Source organism: Mus pahari, chromosome 10, assembly GCF_900095145.1.
Source record: "Mus pahari chromosome 10, PAHARI_EIJ_v1.1, whole genome shotgun sequence".
Taxonomy (NCBI): domain Eukaryota; kingdom Metazoa; phylum Chordata; class Mammalia; order Rodentia; family Muridae; genus Mus; species Mus pahari.
Genome location: NC_034599.1, coordinates 104357699 through 104369694, shown reverse-complemented (window position 1 = coordinate 104369694; position 11996 = coordinate 104357699). Strand labels below are relative to the sequence as shown.

At 44.7% G+C, this 11996-nt stretch overlaps 1 protein-coding gene across 1 annotated transcript in view; it reads right to left on the bottom strand.

Moving 5' to 3' along the window:
* Positions 1-11996, bottom strand: part of Lrrc2 (leucine rich repeat containing 2) — a 22664-nt gene that overhangs the window by 4983 nt on the left and 5685 nt on the right. The window contains exons 3-6 of the mRNA XM_029542756.1: positions 10350-10557; positions 8517-8673; positions 4521-4657; positions 442-587 (exon numbers count right to left, since the gene is read on the bottom strand). Coding sequence (XP_029398616.1) covers positions 442-587; positions 4521-4657; positions 8517-8673; positions 10350-10557 — 648 coding nt within the window. The remainder of the gene's footprint in view (positions 1-441; positions 588-4520; positions 4658-8516; positions 8674-10349; positions 10558-11996) is intronic.

The following is an 11996-nucleotide window of genomic DNA, read 5'->3' as shown; positions in this document are numbered from 1 at the left end:
ACAGACACACACTCACACTCAGTTTTTTTTAAAAATCAAGTATGGTGTTTTCACCTTTAATTTCAGCACGCAGGAAGCAGAGGCAGGCAGATCTTTGCAAGTTCAAGATCAACTAGGTCTATATAGTGAGTTCCAGGCCAGCCTGGGCTAAAAGGGGAAAACCAGTCATTACACACATAAATAAACAGATAGATAGATAGAGAGACAGATAGATGACGGAAACAAATCAAATTTGCCCAGACAATGAAGATGTGTTCAAATGCATACATGTACATATGTGTAATACACAATGGAATGCCTTATTCTATCATTTTCTAGAAATAAACTCTGGAAAATTAGGTGATTTCAAAGAATATTTATATGCTAGCATATCTAAGTGTTAAGGATCTCAGTGTGTTAGTAATCAATTCATATACCTCACCTTTGAATGCAAGTAGCTACCTGTCTATATCTTGTGGCAGGTCACTCAGATTGTTGCTGCTGATATCCAGCCACTGCAGACGACACATCCGCAGGACACAGATAGGAACACTAGAGAACTTGTTCGCGGAGATATCCACAAATGTAACTTGCTTCAAATTACTTAACTAGAAAAGAATACGAGAACATTCTAATTACCCTCCGTGACAGTTAACCCTGGTTGGTAACTTGACAGGATTTAGAATCACCATGGAAACCAGTCTCCGGGCATATCTAGGAGGGAGGGACTGTGTAGATTGAGTTAATGGTTTTTGGAAGACTGTGGCTGGGCTGCCATGTTCCCCGGGCTGGGGTCCTAGGCTGCAAGCTGAGCATCAGCACCCATCTCTCTCAGCTTGACTACACAGTAGGAGTGACTACCTCAAGCTCCCACTACCATGGCTTCTGGACATGATGGGTGGTACCCTCGAGGTGTGAGCCAAGCTGAAGCCCTTCCTCCGCGAGCTGCTCTCGTCAGATGCTTTATCACGGCATCAGGACAGGTCACTGGTACACCGTGTGAAAATGGGAATTAAGTTCAATTAACAAGGTTTAGAACAACGTTTCTGTCTCAAAAGCATCCATGAGTATATACGTATCACAAACCAGACCCACTATGTGTTCCAGAGCACCTACTATAAAGCATCCATTGTACTTCCCGATGGGGTACAAAAGTAAGCAGCACACTATGGCTGCCCTCGGGGAGCTGAAATTTCTACAAATAAGCAAAGCTACCATCAGGGAGTAAGAATTGACAAGCCTCAACTTTCAAGAGAGAGGCCTAGACTATGGAAAGAAAACCAACTCCCAAGAGTTGTCCTCTGATTTCCACAAGTGCCCACATACAGGGGCACACAAAACAAATAATGTCATAAAGAAATCTAAAACATGGTGTTCAAAATTCCTAGATACACAGAGAGAGTTGGACCAAAATAGAAGGGAAAGTCACTGGGCTTGTGCCCATGTTTAGCTCAACATCAATCCCATCTTCATGGCGTCAGATTTGCTCTGATTGTGTCCTTGTCTGGAATTCTGAAAAATGAATGTGAAGGCAGCGTGTGAGAGTGAACGATTTGTGCTGGGTGACAGGATAAGGCTCTGCCCAGGGTGTCAGACAGACAAAAAATAAAAGTAAAAACAACAACAACAAAATCTAAATCACTATTCATCTCTTTTTCTTTTCTCACAATAAATATTTTTAGGCTGTATGTCCCTCAATGGCTTATAGGGAGTAGCATTATTTGAAAGAATTAGGATGTCTGTCCCTGTTGGTAAGTGTGGCCATACTGGAGGAAGTACTTAGATCACTAGGGGTGAGTGTTGAAATTTCAGAAACTCAAGTCAGGCCTAGTAGCTCACTTTCTCTTCCTACTGCCTACAGTTTGGAACTGCAGAATTCTTGGCTCCTTCTTCAGCACATGTCTGCTTGCATGCTGCCATGCTTCCCACCATGATGACAGTGGACTAAACCTCTGAACCTTTGAGCCAGTTCCAATGAAATGTGTTCCTTCATAAGAGTTGCTATGGGCCTTTAATCCCAGCACTTGGGAGGCAGAGGCGGGTGGATTTCTGAGTTCAAGACCAGCCTGGTCTACAGAGTGAGTTCCAGGACAGCTAGGATTATATAGAGAAACCCTATCTCAAAAAACAAACAAAACAAAACAAAACAAAACAAAAACAAACAAACAAACAAACAAACAAAAAGAAGAATTGCTATGGTCATAGTATCTCATCACAGCAAAGGAAACCATAACTAAGAGGTGCTGTTAATGTATCAAAAGAAAATAACATGTTTGGTTTTGGGTTTTTTGTTTTTAAATGAATGGTGTGTATGTGTGTGCTGAGAGCAGAAGAGGGCATCTGATTCCCAGGAGCTGGAGTTAAGGTACTGTCAGCTCAGATTGTCTGCGTGAGAAAGAAGCATTCTTAACTGCTGATCCATCTCTCAACAGCATTATCCAACAAAGAAGGAAATTCCATGAATATAAGGGGCATTTCTGGCTGGAGATGGCTCAGTGGTTAAGAGCACCGATTGCTTTTCTAGAGGTCCTGAGTTCAGTTTTCAGCAACCACATGGTGGTTCACAACCATCTGTAATGGGATCTGATGCCCAGCTACAGTGTACTCACATAAAATAAATAAATCTTTAAAAAAAAAATTCATAATACCTTCTAGACATTTCAATCACCTTGTCTCTGTTATCATAAAATCTATAAAAATGTTAATACACTAGACAAAGACCTTCCTCTAAAGATAGAAATTATATAATGCATGTAGTTTTGGTTTTTTGTTTTGTTTTGTTTTCTTGAGACAAGGTCTCATGTGGCCCAGGCAAGCCTCCAACTTCCTATGTGGCTTAGGATACCCCTACACTTCCTGATCCTCCTGCCACCACCTTCAGGTTCTGAGGTTGCTGGCTTGTGCCACCAAAACCAGTTTTCATAAAGTTCTGAAGAACTTTATGAAAGTTCTTGGGGGGCTCATCAAGCCTACCCAAGGCTTTGCACATCCTAGACAGGGACTCTGTCAACTAAGCAACAACCCTAGCCCTAGAAATACTATTAAAGGAAGATGAAGCAAAAGATCTCAATCTTGCACAAGATATTTTTATTTTATGCCTATTTAATAGATGATATCTGTTATCTAGAATGAGGAAACAACGGAGTAAATCTTTTCTCATATGGTCCTAACTGGCTGATGTGGTCCTACAGATAGAACTCCAAGAGATGTACTAACTTTAAAAATAGTCATCAGGTTTATTCTGTGTTCATGGAAAAATGTGATTTTAAATGATCATCTGATAAAGTGGAACAGAGAAAAAGTGAGCAATTTTTATCACCAAATAAAACCTAAGGGATATCTTGTGCTAACAGAGAAAGGACCACAGTATCCTGCTGAGCACCGCTGCTGCTTGCAAAGCTGTCACAAAGCGCGGGCTTTCCTGAACACTGCTGAGTGTGAGGTAGAGCCTGGTAACCAGCCACTCATCTCACCCTGAATGAGCTTGGCAACGGTACAGTCAGGACCCACCATCCGCGGCTCAGATCTGCGCATGCTCTAATGCTCCGGTCCACGACTGTATCTCCACTCAGACATTAAGAGTGGCGGTGAGTTACAACGCCTTTCTCTGTCTTGGTCCCATATCCCTGATGCGATCCTTAGACAAATCCTCCAGAGAACACTCCTCTGTATCTGACCTCCATTCATCGCCCTGGCACACCCAAGTTCAAGACCGTGCCGTCCATCGGTCCCTTGCACTTGGGCAATCCTTTCTTTTAATTCCCCAGACTTTAATGGGGTAGGCTTTCCGTGCCATAAAACACACCCATCACAGATGTACAGTGGACCATAACTCAATTTCAGGATGTCACCTATACTCAGGTTTTCTCTTTCCTACATTATAATGTGCTCTCAATTTTATCACAAGGACATGTACATTGTATCTCCACAAGTTTTTCTTTCTGGGAAGTTCATGTAACATTCTTTTAAGTCTAGTATTCCTCAAATTCTTCATTTATGTCATAATATATATGGAGTTAGGCAGGGGGTTTAATTTTCCCAAGACCCTTTATTGAATTGGTTGTCCTTTCTCTACTGAATTATATGGGTGATTCTGTTGAAAAATCAATTGATTGTAAATATAATATAGCTGGACATGGTGATGCACACCTTTAATCCCAGTATACACAGCAAGTTTCAGGCCAGCCAGCCCTACATAGCAATACTCTATCTCAAAATAAAATTATAATGTATATGTAAATATATTATAGAGGTTTGTCTTTGCAATCTCAATTCTGTCTCATCTGTCTGTCTGTCATCTGTCTTTACATAAATTCTTTGCTGTGACTTTATAGTAAGTTTTGAAACTGCATCTCTAGTTTTTTCCTATTTCAAAGTTGCTTGGCAACTCATATTTTCATGTAAAGCTTAAGAATAACCTAGCAATAAACAAACACACAAACAATACTAGAGGTTTTTGTAAAGGTTTCTCCCAGTACAGAGCACTCCATGTCATACGTTAAATGAAAGCAAGTCATAGGGCAGACGCACTTGTTTCTTACTTCAAAGGGGAGATCCATCAGGTCCAGATTCCCAGAACAGTCCAGTCTCTCTAGATTCTCACAGTCTCCTAGCTCCGGGGGAATACTCTTCAAATGGTTGAAACTCACATTGAGTTCTTTCAGGTTCTTTAAGCGACCTGGCAACACAAAATGTCAACCTCCATTGAGTAGGTCCTTCAAAGTCTTTTAAGAACAGAAACAAGCTGGGCAGTGGTGGGACAGGCCTTTAAGCTCAGTTCTCAGAAGACAAGGTCTATAGCTATCTCAAAAATAAATTCGAGCCGGGCGGTGGTGGCGCTCGCCTTTAATCCCAGCACTTTGGAGGCAGAGGCAGGCGGATTTCTGAGTTCGAGGCCAGCCTGGATTACAAAGTGAGTTCCAGGACAGCCAGGCTATGCAGAGAAACCCTGTCTCGAAAAACCAAAAGAAAAAGAAAAGAGAGAGAGAGAGAGAGAGAGAGAGAGAGAGAGAGAGAGAGAGAGAGAGAGAGAGAGAGAGAGAGAGAGAGAGAGAAAAGAGAGAGAGAGAGAGAGAGAGAGAGAGAGAGAGAGAGAGAGAAAGGGAGGGAGAGAGAGAGAAATTCGAGAGAGAGAGAAATTCGAAGCAAAGGGAGAAAAAAAGGCAAAACAATAGCAGTAAGAGGTGTGCAGACATAAAGCAATTCTGTGTTTGTATTTCAAGCGCTCTTTATTGGCTTGTCTGCTCATCTTAGGCACTTCCGGCTTTTGCCGAAGCATTCCGCGGTTGGCGCTATGGTTTGCTGGTCGGCTTCATTTCCCTGGTTCTTACATCCCCGGTGACACTGAAGTTAAGGTGTGCATTAATTACTTTTCTGTTGCTGTAATAAAATATCATGACCAACACTTGGAGAAGATAGTTTGAGGTTGCAGGGACCCGGTGTTTAAGAGCACCGGCTGCTCTTCCAGAGGTCCTCATGCGCGCAGCAGCTAATAACCCACTGTAACTCCATTTCTAGGAGATCCAGCACCCTTTTTCTGGCCTCTTCAGGCACTGCATGTGGTCCACAGTCACATGTACAGGCAAAACACCGATATGCATAAATAAAATGTTTAAAAATTGAAAAGGAGCCGAGCGTGGTGGTGCACGCCTTTAATCCCAGCACTCGGGAAGCAGAGGCAGGCAGATTTCTGAGTTCGAGGCCAGCCTGGTGTAGAGTGAGTTCCAGGACAGCCAGGGCTACACAGAGAAACCCTGTCTCGAAAAAACAAACAAACAAAAAAAATTGAAAAGGAAAAAACAAAAGGCTTATTTTTGGCTTATGGTTCCAAAGGAAGAATTCATAATGGCAGAAAGGACATGACACGGAAGCAGAAGCAGGATGCTAGCTGATCACATGTCTTCCCACCGCAAGAAGTAGAACATCTATAGACCCAAGTCAAAGCCCGCCCCCACTGACGTACTTCCTCCTACAGGGCTCCACCTCCAAAATGTTCCACTTCTCCCAAACAGCGCCACCCACAGGGACCAACCTTTGTCACTCAAATCACTGAAAGCTGTGAAGAGGATCTGTCCTCCGCATAGCCTGGGTCAGACCAGGCACCCTTGGTGTGCAAACCCCATGAGAGCAGAATCACGGGCCCTGACTGTGAAGATCGCGGCAGCTCCTAGGATAGCAGAAACTGCGGTGCCTGCTGGTGGATGGACTCTTAACAGGACGTGAGCTAGATACAGAAATATGCCAAGTTCTGCATGTGTGATAAATGACTAAAAGGAACACACGGTTTACAGATCGCATGTAATGCACCATTCATCTTTTCCGTCTGCATTCTTTCCGTTCTGATATGTCATGCTTCCCAAAGAATATAGAAGTCAAATAAATACATGTCAAGCGAGGTGTGAGTACGTCCAAGAGAACAGAACATTTCCAGAATGATCAAAAAATGCTGTATTCTAGTTCTGATTCTATTTTAATATTTATTTCATTTTACTTTATTTGCATGTATGTGTGCGCCACATACATGCAGGAGTCTTTGGTGTTAGAAGAGGGTATCAGGTCATCCCTAAAACTGGAGTCACAGGCAATTATGAATTGCCATGTGGGTGCTGGGAATCAAACTCAGCCCCTCGTAGCTGCTAAGTCACCTCTCTAGCCCCCCTAATTCTGATTCTTGTTTGAAAATATAGGCAGCCAGCTCCAACCTAGAAACTAGCATAAGAATGAATCATAATAATACTCCAAAAATCACAAGGACTTTGAATAACAGAACAAGGTACCCAGTACTTCAGTGTTGATAAATTACCCAGCTTGTACAGAACGATCTCCGTGCTACAGTTAAAGAAATGCAAGAGTTGATTGGCCGATCACACACCGGCCTCCCATGACAACCTCTCTTGCGGGTCTCTTCCCCCCTCCCGATCCCCCTGCTCCCACTCCAGTGCCCATCAATGCTGGGGGCACATGAGCGTTTCCCCCTGCTCCCACTCCAATGCCCACCAATGCTGGGGGCACATGAGCGTTTCCCCCTGCTCCTACTCCAGTGCCCATCAATGCTGGGGGCACATGAGCGTTTCCCCCTGCTCCTACTCCAGTGCCCATCAATGCTGGGGGCACATGAGCGTTTCATAGGGAATTTTTAAAACACCAGTGCCTAACTCGGGTGTGTGATGCGTGTCTGCTAGCTCAGGACTTAGGAGGCTGAGTCAGAAGGATCATCATGTGGGAATCTGAGGACAACTTGGAGACGTCAGTGCTCTCCTTCCACCGTGTGGGTGCTGGGGATTGAAGTCACTTGTCAGTGTTGCCAGTCAATACGTTTATCTGTCAAATCGTTTTGCCAGGGCACCTTGTCATCTTCCCACCCTGTGGATAACAAAGTGACAGGCCAGACAAGCCCTCTGATAAACTGTCCAATGACTCCCGGGCTAGTGTCCTAGGACGCGTGAGGATGGGACCAGTGCCAGGAACATTCAGCCTTTTGACATTGGGACATGGCAATGCCATCTGCAAAGTTTGAGAATCAAGCAGTGACGTGTTTTTTGTTTTTGTTTTTGTTTTTTAAATCTCATACTGTTTTAAGTAAGTTTTTGATTTTTGTCTTGGACCACATTCATGGCTTTCCTGGGTCTGGTGTAGCCCAGGGGCATGAGCTGGACATATGCATGCTCACTCCTCAGACCCCAAGAGAAAGAAAGACATCAATAATCACTGTAATCTTCATTTTAAGAAGATTCAGACAATGAAATGATCAAAAATTATTATTAAATGCTGGGTGGGCATGGTGGTGCATGCCTTTAATCCCAGCACTCAGAAAGCAAGGGCAGGCAGATATTTGTAAATTCAAGGACAGTCTGGTCTACAAATCAAGTCCAGGACAGCCAAGGCTCTGTTACACAAAGAAACCCTGTCTCAAAAAACAAAAACAAACCATTAGCTGGGCATGGTGGCACATGTCTTTAATCCCAGCACTCAGGAGGCAGAGGCAGGCGGATTTCTAAGTTCCAGGGCAGCCTGGACTACAAAGTGAGTTCCAGGACAGTCAGGGCTACACAGAGAAACCCTGTCTCGAAAAACCAAAAAAAAAAAAAAAAAAAAAAAAAAGCCCATTAGATGTTGATCAATCAGAATGACATAAGCTAAGCTAAACATATCAATGGATGACTATATAGACAAGATATATTCTATCCTGCCTTTACACTAATCTTGTTATGAATGTGTCTCTAAAGTGCTGGGATTAATCATGCACCACCACACCTGGCAACAAAAAAATCCTTGAAGTGTTGCCCACTCCTATGACTTCAGGTTTCTAAGCAACTGTCAAATATCCATCGATACCGAATCATGCAGCTAGATCGTGGTACTTCATGTCCCAAAGGGGACAAAGCCACGGTGAACTGGCGGCTCTGGGAACAGGGAAACCACTGAGGGATACCCAGGAGCAGGAAAAGAAGGAAAAGGGGTGTTTGCACTGTGTCACCTGGCGATGGCCTGCCTGCTCACCGCCAACAAAGACCAGCGATTCCTGCCGACGAACCTACCAATTTCAGCTGGAAGACATGTGATTTGGTTTTTTGGCAAATCCAAAATTTTCATGGCTTGAAACAGCTCGATGTACGAGGGAATGATCTGAATGAGGGTGCTGTGAATGTACCATTCTTTGAGGTGTGTCTGTTCCTTCAGCGAATCAGGCAGCTCCTGAAACAGAAGGAACAGCATCAGTCAGAGGCAGCTCCTCCGTGTGCACCAAGCCAAGGATTTATTCAAAATAGGAAAGGCATGTGAGAACATCAGAGCCAAACTGCGGCCGTTTCTACAGAAGCCAAGGACAGTTATCATTAATATCACAATAGCAGATCAGCCTTATTTTAATATTAAAATCAAATTCTAGTCAGGGAATGATGCAGGCCTGGAAGTCCAACTCTTTGGGAGGTTGAGGCAGGAGTATCATTAAGTTCAAGGTCAGCTTGGACAATTTAGTGAGATCCTGTCTCCAGATATAGCTAACTATACAAACGATTTAATGTATATAGTTATCAGAATAATGGAAGAGGCCTGGGTTCAGTCCCCAACACCCACGTGCAGGCTCACAGCCATCTGTAACTCCAGTCTCAGAGGATCTGACAGTTTCTTCAGGTCTCTACAGGCACCAGACACACATGTGGTACATTTACATATGTGCAGGCAAGTTACCCATGCACATAAAATAAAAGGTAAAATCTCAAAAGAGTTTGTCTAAAAAGGTGACCCTCCAATTCAGTAAGAAACCTTGTCTCAAAATTAAATGGTGGACATCTTTAATACCAGTACTCGGGAGGCAGAGGCCTATATAACAAGTTCCAAAATAACAAAAACAGTATTAATATTATCAACTGGATGTGGTGGCACATGTCTTTAGTAGCAGCATTCACAGGCAGAGGCAGGCAGATCTCTGAGTTGGAGGCCAGCTTGGTCTACAGAGCAAGTGACAGCCAGGACTACACAGAGAAACCCTGACTGGGGGAAATGGGGGGGGCACATAAAACAAATAAAATGGAGGGGTAGTGGAATGGCTTACCAAGTAAAGGTGCTTGCCACAGCCTGACAACAGAGTCCAACCCCTGGAACCAACTTGGGGGACTGAGAAAAATAACCCCCCTAAAGTTGTCCTCTGACCTCATCACACATGAATGCACACACACACACATGCATGCACACACACACACACACACACACACACACACACACACACATAGAGATACATGCACACACACACATATCCAGCAAGATGACTCACTGGGTAATACCAAGCCTGAGGACCTGAGTTCAGTAGATAGGCACCATCTGTGTACCTACTAAGTTCATTAGATAGACACTATCTGTGTACCTACTGAGTTCAGTAGACAGGCACCCTCTGTGTACCTACTGAGTTCAGTAGACAGGCACCATCTGTGTACCTATTGAGCTCACTAGATAGACACTATCTGTGTACCTACTGAGTTCAGTAGATAGGCACCGTCTGTGTACCTACTGAGTTCAGTAGATAGGCACCATCTGTGTACCTACTGAGTTCCCTAGATAGACACTATCTATGTACCTACTGATCTATCTAAATGATGGAAATGCAAAAGGAAAGTAGCAAGGAGGCTCATGGGATAATCTCAGTCTGAGAGAACTGTAGCTCACAGAACATTCACTGAGGTAATTCTCAACACAGCCCCATGCACACAAGAGGGGTTGGGGTTGTGGCTCAGGCCTGAAGCCATGGATCAAGGAACAGATTTCTTTCAGTACATACGAATGGAGCATTCGTTTGGCCAAGGCTAAAGCTCAACCTCAGCCGTAGCACAACCTGGCTGCCCACTTGTTACAGGCAGGCAGGCACCTCGACTCACCTTCCACTGCGTCCCTGAAAGTTCAAACACAAATGGACTCCTCCGTTTGTCTCTGTCCTTGACTCTCGCACTCTGCCTGGAGACAGAGTTCCTCTCTATCTTTTCCAGGACCCTTGTGCTGGTGTCCACGAAGCCATTCTTGCAGTACTCAGCCTGGGGCACGCCCTTCCTCCTGCACTCGGCCACAAAGTCCCACTCCTCCTTTATCCTAAGACAGGAAGCAGAACCCCGGTTATTTCCTTGGGGAAATAGGCAGCCTCAGTCTTCCACATCCCTGTTACCTGGTTTCCCACTGCGAGCTACCTAGGCACGGTCCGGACCTCTCCTTCCTGCCACCAGGGATGCTGGGAAATCTGAGACCCTTCTGTACATCACTAGTCGCTATGACTAAAAGATGAGCTGAGTTAGATGGAACCTTGGCTAAGCCTCCTACCAATGTTAGCGGATGCCTTTGCTTAAGTGTGGTCTCTCCTAAACTATTCCGATGTCACGTCTGCCTCTGACTCCACATCGCCACATTTCTGGGCATGACTCCCCAGGTCTGTCAGCAAGTGTCACCTTCTTATTTGTCTTGGTGAGTCAGAGGCTCCGACAGCCTAGTCTGGCCTTAACCTCACTTTGCATGACCACAGACATCAGATCCTCCGGTCTCCACCTCCCAGATGCTGGGACTACGGCGCATGCTGCCTTGCTCTGTAAACTTCACTTTCCTAGTGCGGGGAAGAAGCCACCTTAGATATCATGAAGGTTTCGAGCCTGGCGTTAAGCTGAGGGATCTGGAACACTTTCAATAATGAACACAGCTCCAAAGATTTTGATCACGGGAAGGTTGAACTCTGAGGATCATGAGTTCAATGCCACCCTCTGAAACACCATTGGCCAGAGGACAACCAAAGACATCAATATCATTTCTCTCCGTCCATCATGCAGGTCCCAGGGATCAAACTCAGATCCACAGATACAGCAGTAATGGCCGCCTCTTCCTACAGAGACCATCCCTCTGCCTCAGCTTTCCTTGCTTCTGAAACCGAATCTGAAGGCTGATCCAAGCAACATAATGAGAGGGTAGCCCTTGGGCCGTGTCTTTTCTATCTCACAGATTGCAGACTTATATAAACACAGCCTTAACGCCAGCACTCAAGAGGTGGCTGCAGGTCGACAAGATGCTCTCTGTCACATGTGGAGTTCAGGGATACCCTGGGTGACTCAGACCCTGTTCTGAAAACAAGTGGAGCTGGTGAGGTGGTTCAGCAGTGAATACATGCTCTGCCTAATGACCCAAGTTTGACGCCCCAGAGCCCACATGGCAGGAGACAATTGACTCTTGCAAATTGCTTTCTGACCTCCACAGGTGTGCAGTAGCAGAGGGCACATGAGCACACACACTAAATTAATTTTAAAAATAAATTATACATTGATTGATTAACTGATTCACATTTTACACTTTTTATTGCTAACTTAAAAGCTAACAAACAAACAAACACACACACACACATACACAAAAGCTGGTGGTGGTGCACATCTCTAATCCCAGCACTCAGGAGGCAGAGGCAGGTGGATCTTTGTGAGTTCGAGACCAGCCTGGTCTACAGAACAAGTTCCATGGCAGTCAGGGATAAACAGAGAAATCCCCCCCTCCCTCCCTCC